We start from the raw sequence: 18,600 nt of genomic DNA on the forward strand, positions 1-18,600 counted from the left end.
GAGAAGCTCGAGCTAAAGAGCTAAAGCTAGCTAGCGTATTTGTTTTGAAGCTCTGATTTGCTGAAGTACGCTGTCAGTCAAAGTCCACAGGGGGAGAGGCGGGATTTTCAGTGAAACGGAGCGTTTTCTCTTCCGGGTTTCAGAATTAGCTCCAGAAAATCTTTTATTTCACACAAAATTATTTTTCCTTAGCACCAAAAATAAACTATTGCCATGTTAATGCCATTTCTAGGGTTTGGACTAGCTAAAAAAGCATGATACAGCCCCTTTAAAAAACATAACACTCGATGTGAGATTCTTTAAAAAGCCATGACTCATGATAGTGTTTGAATATAATTTGAATCAATACTCAAATCTTCAGGTGCAGTTTTGCATTTTATCCTATCAACAGATAAATACCTAGCTTTCTTTCTATATTTCTGTTTTATAATTTTTAAATGAAGCAATGACTGTCTGAGAAATGTGCTTTATGAACATTGTATTGAGGTAAATCAAACCAAACACCTGCAACATAATTAAATGTGGTTATAAAAGTGACTAATACGCAGAAGACTCAGATGATCGTTTTTGTTTTTTTTTTGGTTTTTTTTGTAAATGGTAATCCAAAATTGTTTATCTGAAAAATGTAACTTTCATATATTCTTAATGTATCTCAACTTGAATGAGAAACAAAACATTAGTCAATTAGTAACTCAACTGAGTTGTTTTAAATGTGTTTTTGGAACTATTTTTTTCTTGCAATAGATCACAATTTGTGAAATGTCACAGCACGTCTGAACTTTTTCCACCTCTTCCTAAAGTTCTGTCAACCTTGTCAATCATTAGTAATGGCTAAATTTTAGCACCGCTAATTTAGTTCATGCACCAAAAAAATTAAAAAAAAACAAAAACATTTAATTATTTAGTTATATCATTTTTGTCTTCCACCAAGTTAGAAATATATATGATGGCAATTTCATGGTAATCTCTGAAATGCAGCTACCACAGAACAGCAGCAGTCACATATGGGCTGGGATTCATACAGAGCAATCATCAGACTATAGGACAAAGAGGCTGTTAGGCTTATAATTATATTACGCTTTTCATCAGAAAAAAGAGATTGATTAAGAATAACCCCCTTTGTTCTGTTCCTAGACATAATGACACAGCATATTGGCTGATGGAAAATGAAAATGTGTCTATAGGTTTTTGTCCACACCGTGATTGTCTGTCTGACCATGATTCCAGATGGCAGTTTGATTGCTTTCAGGTTTTTTTTTTTTTTTCTTGCCTTTCTTTTAATTTAATCTCCTCTATCAAATACTGGAGAAAAATGAGCCTGGTCATCTAAATACGTGATGATTTTCAATATTATGATGGCGCCATCTGGGAGCACTGCTGTGCGGAGGGGACGGCGGAGGTTAAGCTGGGGTCAGGGGTCGACGGCACCACCTCTTCCCTCATGATGAGCCCGGAATTACTAGTCTTCGGCACGGAGCGAACCAGGCTTTTACCACTGCCCATAGGCAGCTTTTTACCACCATACAGAATGAACAGCCGCAATAATATTTTTTAAGTGTTAAGTATTTAATTAATTAGCATGAAATATTTGTATATAGTGTGTCGTGGCCTTGAACGACATAAAGCAGGAAGTTGGATTATTAGATTTCCTCTAAGAAAACACACTATGTTACTGATCCATGGGTTTAATTGAGGCTTTGTGAAACATATCAGCACAAAGCATGATCTTAAATTAAAGCTGAACACCTTAGAGAATAGTGCAATATAAAAGGGATTTGCTCAAACCGCTCTTTCATAACATCTTTCGCCCTTTCCGTTTTATTCTGTGCCCTGACTGTTTACGACAGGGTTGAGCCCACATATTGTGAAGTGGTTGTGATTAATTTATTTATTGTTTTCCGGAGTCAAAGGAGATTGTGTTGAAGCGTTTGATCAATCTGACGTGTCCCTCAAAGAATTGGCTCCGCTGTGGCAACATAGAGCCAGTCCAGCCTTTCACTCATGCCCTTGGCGGCCATCCATTCATAAAATACTCCATCACCACACTGGTATGCTCTCAATAACTGTTTTATTCTCTATCACCCTATTTCATGACTGTTACCGAATCAATGACATAAAACTGTCTTTCATCACAATCTTATAGAATGTGTCACAAACTGCATCTTCCTTGAAATTCAGGAGGATGTTACCTTGAGTCTACTAAAAATATGAAATATTGTGAGTCCAGACCGTAGCACTTCAGCGGATTTGTCGAGACATTCTCGCTACTTTCATCACCTTGAAAAAAAAAAATATTGAGGCTGCTGTCAAGTGGCAGAGAAGTTATTTACATGAGGTTTAATTCAAATATTAAATAGCGATTTCTCCATTACGCTCAAGGCATCTAACTAATTGCAGTAATATTCCACATAGGGAGTAACAAAAACACTGAGACTTTTTCTGATCTGGATGTCAGCACATTGCAGCAGTGGCCTGTAATTCTTTTTACACAGGAGACACATGAAAGAGTTGCCACACTGGCAAAGCGAACCTTTGAAAACAGTCACTGAACATGTAAAGTGCAGAGAGGAAAGTCGTGTCATTCAAAGCTTCGGAAAGTGAAAGAGTTTGTGGATTGTGTGAGGGAGCCCGAGTGAAGCTGCTGCTCACTTCTGGAGTCGCCACAGCCGGATTATGTGATCCGCATGTGTGATTTGGCACAAGTTTGAGGTTTCCTGATGCAACCTGAGCCGTCGGGGATTAAAAGTGTAGCTCGGGCTGAGTCATCGGCGGTGGGATTTGAACCTGTGAACTTCTGGTTACGAACTCCAGGCCACTGCTGCCTCTCTTGGGAGGAAGTTAGAGGATCAGGAATGAAGAACCTGTGAATACCCTGAAAGAATATGCAAACTGAAGCAGAAATACACTAAGTTAGGATTCTATCCATCTATGCACTGATTCAGTAATGATTTATTCATGTTGGGAGATGTTTCCATAACCCCGTTATAAACCGCTTCTGGATTGACCTGCTTGGTAAAATAAAGGTGAAATAACTTAAATCTATCACTAGCTACCTACATGTCCATGTATCCATGTCCATACAAACTGTTTACATCTCTATTTTCATCTCTACCTTTATGTACTGTTTCTATATTTATGTCTACTAATCATCTTCCCGTCTATATCTATGTGTTGTGTTTCTATGTTTACATTTCCACCTCTATATTTATTATTTATATATTCATCATCTCTACCCATTTGTACTCGTTCTATATCTATGCATAATGTTTCTATGTCTATCCACTCATCCATCCATCCTTCTATCCATGACGTGGACTTACTCTCGTTCCCAGCAGAAGCAGTCTGAAACCGACAAAGGAATGAAAGGCAGTCACACAAACTGAACAAAGACAAAGACAAATGTTCATGGAAATGCACTTTATTTTTTGCTGCTCTGACACTTCTCCAGTCAACAAAAGGTCTATCACTTCCGTTCCTTTATAAAGAATAGCGTACGGCTGATAAGTCAGCGGCACCCAGCAGCCTCCTACTGGAGATTTATTTCTCAAACACCAGCTCTCAGAGAAGTGAGGCCAAGATGGAGGAGGGGAATTGCCTTTTTTTTTTTTTTTTTTTTTTTTCTTCTTCTTCTTCCAGGTGGAGCCAAGCTGGAGAGTGAAGTACTTCCATTCTGCATGTCAGTAATGGCCGCTAGTTATGATGGGCCTCAGTGCCAGATTTTAAAGCTGCCACCACCCCCCCATATCCCTCCCGGGGCTTACGCTATCTAGCAGGGAAGCCTGCACACTCACTGCAGCAAAGACAGAGACTGTAGTGTTCACATCCACAACATGCAGTCACACAATCGTGGTCACAGTCACAAAATCAAATTACCAACCCCACAAAACCAGCTATTGTATGGAGTTTTATACAGGGTGAATTAAAGGGGGCGGGGGTTGAGATGTCGAGTGACGCCCCTTCTGGTGGACACTTACACTTCTGCTAAGTTATTCTCATCGCAAGGAATAAAATCTGTGATCAAATCCTCTTCCCAAACACACAAAACTCAAACAAATTATATCCAAGCAAATCATAAGTTTTAATTCTGTCACATTTCGAGAGTTAAAGACAATATTAACTCCAATGTCACGGGAGGGTTGACACAAAACATTGTAAGAGTAGAATGTACACTGATTTATCAGTGTCTTGGGTGTCGCAAGGCGGGTGGACTGTATGTGGGGGAACTTTTCTTTCATGGGTCACCTGGAAGGAAACAGTTTTTGGCCACTGATACGAGGTACACATCTGGATGTTTTGGACAGATGAGTGTGAGTTCAACTGAAACTGCAAGTTCAGATGTTAATAAAGGAGCAAGGCGATCAATCAAATATGGTGATTTGGACTTTCATTCATCCCAAACACCAACAATCAGCATGTGGATTTCATCATCCCGGTCAAGCATCTCAGTGGCTTCTGGTGCTGACTTGGCTGCTGCAGGCATGATTTCACTGAAACCTTAAGTTTGTCAGTTATCTCTAAGGACAAAACAAATAAACTGAAACATTTCAACCTTTTTTTCCCATTCAATTTGAGAAAATAATTGTTTCCAGTGGAGAAACATGCCATAAAATGATTTAGTAGTTTGACATGGTGTCTTTTTTTTTTAGGCTTTACAGCTCATTTCAGTTCACAGTTAATCTGTATCTGTTCTTGAAAATCATTTTCTAGTGTCGAAAAGGTGTCTTCTAAAAGAGTCAGTGCTCCAGTTATTCCTCCTTTTCACGTTGTCTTCCAAAATATTGCAAAATAAGGCATTTGTCAAATTGTTTTATTAACAAATTGCCCCCTGATGCTACTAATAAATATTATAACAAAACAATATTTTGAACCGAAGTGCCCTCCATATGGTAATACAGCAGCTGTGTTTGACTGAAGCGATTCTCACAGTTCATCCTTAAATCTTCTAGACCAGTGTAATTCAAATTAGGTTCACAAAGGGCGGCTGGAGTCTGTCACAGCAAACTGGACAAAAGGCAGAATACACCCGGGACAGGTTGGCAGTCCATCACAGGCCAAACACACACATTTACACCCATGATCTGGTTGAAGTCACCAGTAAAACTCACGCTCAAGAAAGCTGGTGTACCTGGAGAAAACCCACACACTGACGCAGTAAAAACACTTCTTATATGTGACCCATATTTGTTTTAGAGCACTGTCATGGAGGACGGTAACAAAGTACACGCAGGCTAATTAAAAGTTGAGATTATTTCTTTCAAAATGCCTGAAGGAATCGGGTTATAGTTGTCAGTTGTTAACAGAGTAACAGGAAAAAATAAACTGCTTCCAGCGTCATGGATATTTTTATTTACTCTATTATTGCTATCCATCTGTCCTGTTCTTGTCAACATGTTGCACTCAAAATGACTTGAGGGTATTTCTTTAAATGTGCTCACTTGAGGACAAGTAATTGCTGTTTCTATTTTCATCTATTCATCTTTATCTATACATACTATGTCTTTATTTTCCCATCTCGATTTGTGCATGCTGGCTATATTGTCATCTGTCCATCTCTACATACCGTAAACTTAACATCTATATTGATCTATTCATTTCCACCCACTTGTACCATTTCAGTTATCATCATCTCTATATATACTGTTTCTATAGCTATCTCTTCAACTCTGTCTCAACACACTGTTTTTGTGTTAATCTTTGCATCTCCATGTACAAATTTGATTTCAGTAACCAGAATCAAAAGGTCAGAGTCACTTTGACTTGTGCAGCTCGTGTCATAATATGGCTTTAAATTTCACACAGTGTTAACGCAGGCTCAAGGATGAACCAATTACATCGAGGTTTTCAAAGTTCATCCTCATACCATGAACATATGTGAAGAACAGGTCATGAATCAAGAATTTATAGCAACGTACTTTCCCATGAAGAAGAGGTCGAGAAGGGTTAATCAAGACAGCTTTGCTTCTGCTTTATGTGTCTGAGCTTCTCATTCAAGACGTCTGGAAAAGAACAGCATTTCTCCTACTTTTTTCCAGGAAATTAGAGGACAATTTAACAATATAGCGACAACAACAGACACTAATACCAACTGCAATTTTACTGGCTGGCAACAGCAAGATTCTAATGTACTTATTGCACAATAATTTCCAATAAAACACCAAACAAACAATGAAATCTTCCAATAAAAATAATGTGGCCTGTGCAGTGCCAAGAAATCTAATACTGACTGGAAGAGTGAAGATTGCTAACAAGGTTTTCAGTGGGAACAAATAGGTTTTATAGCTGAGTGCCAGTCAGTACATACACAGCAGCTGAACAGAAAACTTTTGCAGACTCAAAGATGAGCTGATTAGCTTGAAGAGCTTTTCGGTCAACGTCATATTGTAAAACTTGTTAATCGCTGTCAGTGTCATGAAAAGGTCAAGAAAGATTATTCAGGACAACTTTGATGCTGTGTCATTAAGTGTTGTACCAGGCTAGTCTACTTAGTATGAAAAGTATGAGGAAAGTCATACTCAAATATAGTGACAACAACAACCTTTAATATAGTTTTAAATCTGGACGAACATCAATGTCAAATGCAGCTTTACTGACTCTCACAAGCTTCCAGGTGATAAATCCCAATTTCGCATCAGGTTTTGTTTTGACCTTGAGTGTAGAAATCTGGTTTTGAAGAAAGGGAAGGGCTGCAGCAACACCGTTAAGGCGAGAAAATGAATCAAATTTACAGTTTACAATTTCCTATGAAATGCCAAACTAACAAATAAATAAATGAATAAATAGTTGACTATATAGTGCCAAGAAATTTGACACAGACTTACGTTTTCAGTCGGGATGAATTGGTCTTATAAGCCAAGATCCATAAACCATACCAGAGTTTAAAAAGAAACTTTGACAGATTCAAAGGCAAACCAATTAGATTGTGGTGTTCAGGGTCAGTCTGATATCACAAAGCACATCGGCAGCCATGGACCTGATTTACCGGGATCCTGCATGGAGAACTGAAATACTCAAATAGTTCTCAGTTTGCGGTTTGAGGTACAAGATAGAAAACACCCTATAGTGAAGTCTGCAAATAAAGGTTGTGCTGCTCCAGCTGAGGAAATGTCCTCCTGCTACAATATCTGAAGAACTGGATAAGCATTGAATAATATTGAATGCACAATTTTTGCGCAAAAATCAATCAGCGTTATTTCGATAGGTTTTGATTCTGTCTTGTCTAATAGTGCTTGACCAGTCAAATGCAGATTTTCATATGGAAAGTCTCTAGAACAGGGGTGTCAAACAAAAGGACAATGGGCCAAAACGGGTCTGCAAGATGCTCTAATCCAGCCTGCCAAATCACCAAGCAAATTATAAAAGAAACATTGATTTTTTTTTTTCAGCTAATGTTTTATGTGTATCAGACACAACACAACACTGAGACCCGAACTGAGATATCGGTGATGCTGCCATGAAAGAGAGCTACCTCGTTCCATCAAACTAGCCACAAAGCCATGCTGTCAGGGTGAGTTTGTAAAAACATGCATCATGTAGCAGCTGCAGAGGGAGATTCCTGGACGTTTCACTGTATTTTGCACCAGAACGTATCATTAAAATTGGTTTCATGTTGAGATTGTTGTAATTCTTAGTAGTAACTGTTTGGTTTTGCTTAAATATAGATATTTTCATCACATATGCTCTGTGTCATAAGAAAAAAAAAACTTCAAAGTTAAAATCTAAAGGTTATTATAGCACAATTTTACTGATCTGTCCCACTCAAGATGAAATTGAGCTGTATGTGGCTCCTGAAATAAAATGTGTTTGACACAAGGAAACAGCGTGTTTTTTCCTCTCGGAAATTAGAAAAGCTCTCAACAATACATTGACCACGGCAGTCCTTAATAGAATTATGACTGTGGACAGACGCTGATGTCAAGTGCAACTTTTCTGTCTGGCAACAGCAAGATCCCAGGTCTATTTTGTATTTATTTCACAACCAATAAAACAGCAAACCAACAGCTAAATCTGCCAATAAAAGGTATTGTCTATGTAGTGCCAAGAAATCTAATACTGTAAGAGGGAGATTTGCTAATAAGATTTATGGTTTCAGTAGGAACAAATGGGTTTTAGACCCGAGTGCCTCACACATTTGGGACATACTAGAATCAAATAAGAAAACTCCAGGTGTTGTTTTCGTGTGACTTAGTTTCCTGTACACGTTACAACAGAATAAATACGTATTAGCACCGGAGAATTATATTAATTTCCCACAGTGATACGACAAACCTGCTCTACATGAGCATCTCCGAGGCACATTGTCTGTGCGCAGGTCTTGTAAAACCCAGATGGCCTGCGAGGTTACAACATCAACACAAACGAGGTTAAAAACAAGACGTAACAAACATATGCAAATGTAATGAATCGGTAATGTGTTGAATGAATTAGCAGGCTGTTATTCAGTTCATCAGACGGTTCTCCTTGTGATCACAAGCTTCTTTGTGCGTCATGATTGGAGAGTTGCCAGATTTCATATGACTTCATATTTGGCCTACTCAATAAATTTGATTCTCACTGGATCAGCTGCTAATTGCTAATCAAAAAAAAAATATATATATATATATATAATCAACATGAGATGATTTATTTTCCTTCTGTTCTGGTGTTTTCTTATGCACAATGCCACAATGCAATGATACACATTTCTCATGTACTATTTGGATACAGTTATGTTCGCATGCCCTCATATTTTACAGAAGAAGGGGAACCTTAGAATGTGGGAGGTGACAATAATTTGTGATTTCTGTCGGGTGCTAATGATATCAGGTGCTAATGGTGTCGGTATCAGTGTTACAATCGTGCAACAAACACGAGGAAGGTAGGCTTATACAATTGCATAAATGCAAAAGGATTTTTTTATTTTTTGTTGGGGGGGGTTACTAGAAATATAAGAAAAAAACATAATCAAAATGTGACAGCAAACAAATTGTCATAACGTAGCATTTTATTCCCTGTCTCTCATAATTGTATATGTGTGAAAATGATTTAACATAATTACTCTCAAAAGAAGGCTTTTCGAGGGTGTTACCTGGCTTTTTGGGAAGGGGGACTTTGAGTTATCAAATGAATGTTTTAATTGCATGCTGCGCCATATTTGAGAAGATAACATGAGAAGAAAGAACTGAGTAGCGTTTTAGGCATTTTTCATTTGAAAAACAGACATGTGATGTAAATATGATGAAGACTCAAAGTTACATGTGAAGGTCTCGTACAAAGCTGTATATTTAGCAGGTCCACTGGCTGCAAGGCTTTTTGTAAAGATGCAACTGATGAAAGGATGAAAAGATGGCTTTTTAAAGTAAAACCCTGGAGCGTATTTCTAACAGCCAGCTAAAGATAACCACGTAACAAGTATGTTTGGCTAGAGGTAATGTGTGACTTTCATCATATATGTGTGAGCGCTGGCAGCTTTGCTTTTCTTGTATCTTAAAAAATGTATATTTTTCTGGGCCTGCCGGTAAAGACAAAATGATTTAGGGAAAGAAGTATAGACATCCAAAGCACGACAAAAGTTTAGCATTGTGGAAATGGTGCCCGTTTACATGACAATGGTGCTGGGTGCAAATGAAAATGCAACTTTAACAATGGTCCTCCTTAAATAACTCCAGCCCAGACCTAATCAACCAATCCCTGGGCTGGGTCAAACCAAAATTCTAGGAGGGGTGTTTCATCACCTTAACATTATTCACAAGAAGGTTTTAAGAAAATGGCGCCAACTCTGTAGAAACAAGGGTAAAAATTCAACTTTTCTGAAAACACACCAATCCCGCTGCTACTGCATATGCGCACCACAGGCATAGTTGATAGTTCTCCTGAGTGAGCGGTGCGAGAAGATGGACAGTAACCGTGTTTGCTTCCAGAGTGTCATGACTCCTATCCCATTGCCCCCAACAGGGCCGGCTCTAGGCATAGGCGAACTAGACGGCCGCCTAGGGCGCCACGTCCCGAGGGGGGCGCCGCGGTCGTACAAGGGGCGCCACGACGCTCTGTGTTCCGTGTGCCCCGCTGTGCAGCGGTACGACGCACTGCGCTCCTCGTCCTCGGCGCTGCCCGGCTGCCCGGCATCACTCTTCAGCACGCGCACCCCCCCCCCCCCCCCCCCCCCCCCCCCCCGCTCAACAAATGTCGGGACCGCTCGAAAAACACGCTCCCAAGGGGCGCTCGTCTCGGGCTCGCCTAGGGCGCCTCTGAAGCCCGGGCCGGCCCTGGCCCCCAACAAATCATATCTTGAAGATCTCCGCAATCGGACAGATCCAACTCAGACTCAAGCATGTGTGGCCTTTACCAGCAGATCCTGTGAGAGTTCGATCACAGAGGTTCTCACTTTCTTACTGCCATTATATAAAATGAGAATCCACTTGTCCAATCACGCTCATGCTAACTGCTGAAGACAAACAGGAGCAGTGTGAGAATGCCACATCCGTTCAACCTGCCCATCACTCTGCCCCCAGCCAGTTACTGCTACCTCTGGAACGTTGCCAGCTGTGCTCTGTAGTGATTGGTTTAAAAGAATAAAATAAAATTGCGCGGGGGGCATGGGAGGGGGGGTACACAGAGGACAGAAGCTGACCCCGGTGCAATTTCAAGGACAATGACGAGGTGTTTCATTATTTGTTTTCCTTCCCTCAACTTTAATATTCGGGGGTGTCATGAAACTCAGAAGCCCCTCTGGAATTGGCACCTGTGTGTGTGTGTGTGTGTGTGTGTGTGTGTGTGTGTGTGTGTGTGTGTGTGTGTGTGTGTGTGTGTGTGTGTGTGTGTGTGTCACCCAAAGTGTAAACAGTGTTCGCACTCCCTCAGTATCCGACACTGTAATTAAACTGGTCTCCACCACTCTCATATTATAGTATCCCTTTCTGTGCCGCCTTGATTGAGACATATGTTACTCCAGCACTTTTCCAACAAACTCATTATAACAAATGAATTTGGCAAATCACAGCAGTGTCAAACATAATGCCAGTGGCTGGTGGAGCAGAAGCTAAAAAGTAAGGGTGGGTGTGTGTTTTTTTTTTCCATGTTGCTGGCAGGATTTTAGATGTAAGTAGCTCCTGCTTTCAGCAGCTCTGAATACACGTGGAGCTAGATGGAATTAATCCATGCGGTGTGACACCCAGAAGGAGAGGATGGAGGGGGTTTGAGGGATTCCTTTTTTTTTCAATGTATGCATCACTCTTTTTTTGTAATGGGTTGACAATATGTGTTCAGATCAAATGCTCCATGAAGGAGGCATGCAGCCAGGGCTGGGATCACTCTCGGAGTGGTAGATCAACGCGCCCGTGGAGCATTCGAGCGGAAATGCACATTTATATGTTGCATCGACAGCAGATAATCGCTATTAGTGTGTTTGCTATTTCTGACATGTTCTTCTCTTAGGTAGCGGTGCAGGGTTGCTGAATTTCCAGCTAGACAAAATGAGCTCCTGCTGGTGGGTGGCCTTATTCGATCTGATTCCCCAGCAGAGTCTCATCTCTCCACAGCCTCGCTACGGCACGGCTGTTGTGGCAGCCTGGTTGGTGCTAAGAAACGGAGCCGCATGCAGGCTCATTTCTGCTGATTAAGTCAGCCATTCTTCCTCACTGGAGAACATTTTCACTCTGGTTAAAAATTTTTTACAGTTTAGAAAACACCTGTCATAATATACTTGCTTCTTCTTGCTTGTGGGTGGACAGAAAGATATGATTAAAAGATATCTCCTGTTGTAAGACACAATGAGAATACTCGGATCTAAGGACCCAGTGCACAAAGTTAATGTTTTTTGCAATAGGCAAGAGTGCTTTGCTGTTGGCAAAAACGTTAACAGCACTGACGAATGGTGTCTGTGTCACTTGGCAGTACATCTTGACACAAAGCTGTCACATTTCATACTTTCATTACATGTACCGTATGTTTGGGATTCTGTGTCCATCGATTCATTTCATAGCTGACCATCTATGAGTGCAGGATAAGATGAGAGGTGATTGCAACGCAGCAGCACTGCAGTCTGGAAGTGGGAGGCACAACCTGTACTGTATGAGTCTCTTAGACTCTTTTTTTTTATAGTAAGCTTACTCGGGCATCTTCCTAAAGCCTAGTGGCTGAATGGATTTATCTAATCTAATTTAATCTAATCTAAAATGATAATGAGCAACGAGTTTCTTGTTAGTCACTTGATTTGAGAGATAATAAAGCCGGCTACAGTTAGGCAAGGACAATATCAGACCTCTTCATTCAGTTGAATTAAGCTGCTTTTCAGAGGTTTTAGTGGGACAATAAACCGGCTTGTAATGGAAAGTAAACAACGTGGGGGGAAAATGCTCAGAATAAAACTGAATTAATGGTGAATCGATGGAAAACACTGCTGGTTTTCAAAACTCGAGTAAAGTCATCAGATGAAAAATTTCAGAGGAAAAAGGCGAAAGAATAAGTACTTTAGCAAAAAATGAAATAAGATTGTGATTCAGCCTCACTGACAACGTTTAACAATGACTGTATTAATGTTTTGCTATCCTCTGGATCAACAGCTTTAGGATAAACAGATTTTTATACTCCGAGCGCTCAGGCAGTTTTCTGTGTCGGTGCGGGGCCACGTTCACAGACTTTAATGCTTTGGTGTTGGTGACTTTTCTCTGACAATAATAGGTCCCAAAGCCTCTAACAGATGTGCACTGTTTCTTTTGAAATTTTCATGACTAAGGCTATGTGTATTAAATAATTCCAAGCTCATAATTCCAAAGAGTACGGGACTTACTGAAAAAAATCACAGGTCTGGCTCCAGTGGGAGGAAGATGATAAGTTCTTGCTTTTCATTTTCCGGTCTCTCATGTAGATGCTTCAGCTTCTGTGAAGTCGGGAAATCTGGGACAATCCAGGGTTAGAGGGTGCTAATAAATAAGCTTGTTATATTACACTACTGGGCAATATTGACAATTAATTTAAGCTTGTAATTCATCTCACTCTTGTGCTTTCATTATTAAATATATGCACATTGCACTGTGGAAATTTATTGTGTCCTTCATGTTGAAATTTTTTGATGAATTATATAGTCTAATATGTTTAGAAAAGTGCCAAAAAATATTCATTCTCATTTTGCAAAGCTCTCATTTTTATCTTAAGATTCTTTGTTTCAACTGACAAACAGTTCGAATCCCAACTAAAGTCAGTGTGTAATTTCATGTATTTAATTAATGTTTGAGAAGCAGAAACAAACATTTTTTTTTTCCTGCCAGTTTGTTTTCTGTTCACAAACTAATCACTTAAGCCCTTCGACAAATTTGAAGCCCCAATATATGCTACAACAGTACTGCACATATTTAATTGCTACTTTATATGGTTACTAATGTCACTCTATCTTTGTTCTTCTTGTTGCAGAGAATACCAACAGCGGATGAACTATGAATGCTGAACACAATGATCTCCTCCCTCCAGCGCCAGACAATGAGAGGTCGTAGGCTCAAGGGGGCGCTGTCCAACCCCCTCTTTGTGCTGCTCTTGGCCCTTCAGATCCTGGTGGTGGCTGGGTTGGTTCGTGCTCAGACCTGTCCTTCGGTTTGCTCATGCAGTAACCAGTTCAGCAAAGTCATATGTACCCGCCGCAGCCTACGAGACGTCCCGGATGGCATTTCCACCAACACACGCTACCTGAATCTCCAGGATAACCTAATTCAGGTCATCAAGGTGGACAGTTTCAAGCATCTGCGCCATCTGGAGATCCTGCAACTGAGCAAAAATCACATTCGCAGCATTGAAATTGGCGCTTTCAATGGGTTGGCCAGTCTCAACACGTTGGAGCTTTTTGATAATCGGCTCACGACAATCCCCAATGGAGCATTCGAGTACTTGTCCAAGCTGAAGGAATTGTGGTTACGCAACAACCCTATTGAAAGTATACCATCTTATGCCTTCAACCGAGTCCCATCGCTTCGAAGGCTGGATCTGGGCGAGCTGAAACGTCTCTCCTACATTTCTGATGGCGCTTTCAAGGATTTAAGCAACCTGCGCTATCTGAACCTGGGAATGTGCAACCTCAAGGAGATACCCAACATTTTACCTTTGATTCGGCTCGAAGAGCTTGAAATGTCAGGTAACCAGCTTTCTGTTGTCAAGCCGAGCTCATTTACAGGGTTAGTTAACCTCCAGAAGCTGTGGATGATGCATGCCCAGATCCAAACTATTGAGAGGAATTCCTTTGATGACCTTCAGTCACTGGTAGAGCTCAACCTGGCTCACAACAACCTTACCTTCCTACCACATGACCTCTTCACACCGCTGCATCGCCTGGAGAGAGTCCACCTCCATCACAACCCTTGGAACTGCAACTGTGATATTCTGTGGCTCAGCTGGTGGCTAAAGGAAACAGTACCTGCCAATACTAGCTGCTGTGCACGTTGCCATACTCCTACAGTCTTTAAGGGTCGCTACATTGGAGAACTGGACCATAGCTACTTCCAGTGTGATGTTCCTGTAATTGTGGAGCCACCCAGTGACTTAAATGTGACAGAAGGCATGGGCGCCGAGCTGAAATGTCGTACAAGCTCACTGACCTCCATCAGCTGGCTTACACCAAATGGCTCACTGGTGACACATGGGGCTTATAAGGTTCGTTTGTCCGTGCTCAATGATGGGACACTGAACTTTACAAGCGTCACGATGCAGGACACCGGGACTTACACTTGTATGGTAAGCAACACAGCAGGCAACATTTCGGCCTCGGCAGTGCTTAACGTCACTTCCGTGGAAAACAGCGGGGTGACTTATTTTACCACGGTCACAGTGGAGACCATTGAAACACCAGGGGATGACAGTCAAACGCCACATCCCCCATTCAGTTGGGTGTCATCCTCAACAACGAAAGGTACTCCTGTCTCAACACGGACCACAGAGCGGACTTACACTATTCCAGTTCTTGACGTGGATGGAGGAGTCCTCAATGGCCTGGACGAGGTGATGAAAACCACCAAGATCATCATTGGCTGCTTTGTGGCCATCACACTAATGGCTGCTGTTTTGCTGGTAATTTTCTACAAGATGAGGAAGCAGCATAACCAGCAGGATCCTGATGGTCCTGCCTCCTCCATGGAGGTCATCACCGTTGAAGAAGAACTTGCAGGTGTCGCTGCTATGGAGAGACACCTTTCGCTGCCCCCTCTGGAGCACTACAACCACTACAACACTTACAAGAGCACTTACCACCACCCTCCTATGCTCAGTACCATACACAGCTCAGCTACACAGGAACCTTTACTGATTCAAGCCTGCTCAAAAGACAATGTACAAGAGACCCAAATCTGATCTTTTGACTGAGCATCCAGTACCAACAGTTTCACACTTGGAGTTCAATGGACCAAAATGTGAAGATAAAAGAAATCAAATGCCATTGACTGACAGAGTTGATGTCAATTGTGGCAACTAATCAGCATTTGGCAAAGGGACGACATATGATACTTTAAAAAGTGTCTTTACAAAACAAAGATTATTTATTAATAATATGTCTAGTGGCTAAATGAAAAAAAAAAAAACAATTTGTGATAGCTTTTTAGCTCATTTTATTTCTCTCTCGTTATCACACACAAACACACACACACACACACACACACACACACACACACACACACACACACACACACACACACACACACACACACACACACACACACACACACACACACACTTCCTCTCTCTTTCTCTGTGTAATACTGCACAAGGGAAGGAATGGTTTACTACTGGTGAAAGTGTATGGTATCAGAGTCCAAAACCTCTGTCAAGTTCTCTTTTTTCCTAAAATGACAAACCTCATGACTTTTAATGCATTGATTTTGAAAACAATATAATATTTTAAAACACATTATTTAAGTTTTATATTGAATTCTTTTGAAACGTCTTTTTATTGTGCTGTCACTCGACCCAAAATTACATATTTTAATGACCCTGCTCTGGAAGTCAACACAGTGAAGCCAGCATGCCTGAAGAGCAAGCTGCCAAATCAGTGAATGTGCATTTCTCCCATGGCTTCTTGACAACAGCCATATATCCTTCACTTTAATTAAGATTAAAATCTCACTCTAACCCCATCCTACCCTTTCTTTACATGCTTGGCATTTTTTCTACTAATCATACTCTCCATTCACATCCCTGAATGCTTCATGTTCTTAGTCTGCCCTTTTTTCTGATTTACCGCTTTTCTTTTCATGTCCGTTAGTTCTTTGATTGTCTCCTTGTCGCTTAGCTCGAACATGTTCCTCAGCCATCCCCGTGTCTCATTTGTCTTGCTTTGTCTGTTGGCATGTGCCGCACCAAGGCAGGAGTGTTGCTTAGGAAAAATGAAGGGGAGCATAAGGCTGCAGTGTGTAGCCTTTCTGTTAACCCAGTAATGATCTACGTCCAGTCTGTGTCGCCTTACCTCGCCACCACCCCAGGGTCACACCAGCTCAGGCACTGATGGTCCATCTGTTGGTACAGATAAGGAGGCAAATGAGGCTGCTTTGTAATGTAGTGTGACCCTGTCAGACGAACGCAGACAGGGCAGACATAGTCAGTGAAGCAGCTAGGAACCTGCATCAAAATAAGAGACGATGGGTTATAGCTCATTAATCTGTATCAGCAGTTCATTTGCAGACTAACAGAGGAAAGCTGATAAGAAAACAGCGTGAGACTTTTCCACTCTCCCTGTGCCCAACATCTAACAGAGGGCGGAGGCCTTTGATATTGAAGCGACCCCTGTTCAGTCCCTTCTTTTTTTTTGATGGAAACAAACACATCCAGACACACACACACACACACACACACACAACTACACACACTTTGATGTTGCATCATTTATACACTATCAAAAATAATGTCTCTGCCTTGGTGTTGTTCACACTTCGCTTTTTCATTTAGTCCCTCAAAGTGGCAGGCTTAAGGATGAGGAAAGCGGGAATGAAAAGTGAAGACCAGTGGTTGGGGGAAAACAGGGGCAGCCAGACTCACCACGGTCATAAGGGGTCTTCAAACACAGAGATCGCAGATATGAAGGGAGGGGAGTGAAAAATAGATAAAGAATAAGGAGGCAAAACTAGCCATCAGCCTGTCGCCATGGAAACAGTGACCTTGAGTAGAAAGTAAGAAGAGGTAGATATGCCTTTCACTTTGGTCTCTGCGCAACAAGCATATTTTAATTTCATCTGGTGATTGCAGAAATGTGAATGATCACCGGTAAACCGACCGTAATGGAGTGCATATTGACAGATGGATTTGATTAAATCTGATCGACACGCGACGTCATTTCGCAGAGCAGTGTTTGGTTTATTTTAAGTGAATTACGTCATCATATGGGTGTAAAAAAAAAAATGTCTGGTGGGCTCTTCTTGCCTTATTAACTTTTCTTTCTGACGACAGCGACAAAAGCCTAAGAGCACTATCATCCATCCATCCATCCATGAGTACCCTGCAGCATCTTCTAGCTCATTTGTGGGAACACTGAATTCTCCGTAGCCAATCAAGAGATCAGTCTTGGACCCAGAATGCCTTGTGACTAGGAAGGGTTCATTCTAATTAGATTCCAGAGCCACCACAACAAGCTTGTCTCAATGTGGTGGAGTAGCAACTCTGTGAGTTTCTCCCACATGTTTGAGCTCTTCGCTCTGTCACCAGGAGAGTGGGCTTGCTGCCTTGCAAGGAAAACTCGTTTCAGCCGATTGTATCTGTTGACCCAGAGTTCATGGACATAGGTGAGCGGGGTGATGGAAGTTTTGTCTTACTGCTCAGCGCCCTCTTAACTGAATCCAACATAACCGTCTCACTCACTCATGTTAAAACTCCAGGATGCCAAACTTTCACTTTGGTTAAAATTCTCTCACCTACCTTAAGAGGACATGCCATTCTCACCCTTGCCCAGGGCTAGATTCACCAAAACTCAGTGCTGGAGCCAAGAACTGTGTTGGTGTTTGCTGTCAAGTTATTGTTTCATTCACCAAAAATCATATATTTGTGATTGTTTAGTCGATTAAACTTCACTTCTTACACTAACACACAGTACAAAAAAACAAAACATAGCAAATTACACATCTGGTGAGGACACGTGAAAATGTACATAGAGTAAAAATGAACTGAATGAGTATTATGAATGAATAGTCTATGGAAATGTCATAAGGTAAACCATTCTTTCCCTTTTCACTGTTTCCTTTTTTCAACGCTCAATTCCTTTCCAATGCTTTTGGTGGCTTAATGATTCAATGTTGACGCTGGCTACAGTTAAAAAAAAGGTTCAGATATTTTTGTTTTTTTTATATATCTATATTTGGGGATGAAGGTTGTGAGTTATTCAGAAGGAATGGAATATCTCTGTAATGGTATTTACTTTAGCAGGATGGCCTAAAACGCAGAGGTATTTGAATGCCAGAATGAAATTAAGACTGACATGCAGAATGTTGGACTTGAAATACCAGCAGAGCAAGGATGATTTTATTTTTTCTTTTTGTGCTAAACCTTTAGCCAAGGTGATTAAATTCTTGTGTGTTATTCTGCCAACTGTCCATGTATGGGGGGAGGGTTACTGTATGTGGGAACATTCTCTCTCATTTTTGGAGAGAATAATCATCACATGGTTAA

The 18,600-nt window shown here is 41.1% G+C and overlaps 1 protein-coding gene across 1 annotated transcript in view; it reads left to right on the forward strand.

Annotated features, from left to right (window-relative positions):
• The window catches only part of lrrc4cb (leucine rich repeat containing 4C, genome duplicate b), a 63,377-nt gene extending 47,795 nt beyond the window's left edge, over positions 1 to 15,582 (forward strand). The window contains exon 2 of the mRNA XM_030104607.1: positions 13,384 to 15,582. Coding sequence (XP_029960467.1) covers positions 13,411 to 15,303 — 1,893 coding nt within the window. The 5' untranslated portion in view covers positions 13,384 to 13,410 and the 3' untranslated portion in view covers positions 15,304 to 15,582. The remainder of the gene's footprint in view (positions 1 to 13,383) is intronic.
• Positions 15,583 to 18,600: the final 3,018 nt, after the last annotated feature.

The sequence above is a fragment of the Salarias fasciatus genome, chromosome 1, assembly GCF_902148845.1.
Source record: "Salarias fasciatus chromosome 1, fSalaFa1.1, whole genome shotgun sequence".
NCBI lineage: Eukaryota > Metazoa > Chordata > Actinopteri > Blenniiformes > Blenniidae > Salarias > Salarias fasciatus.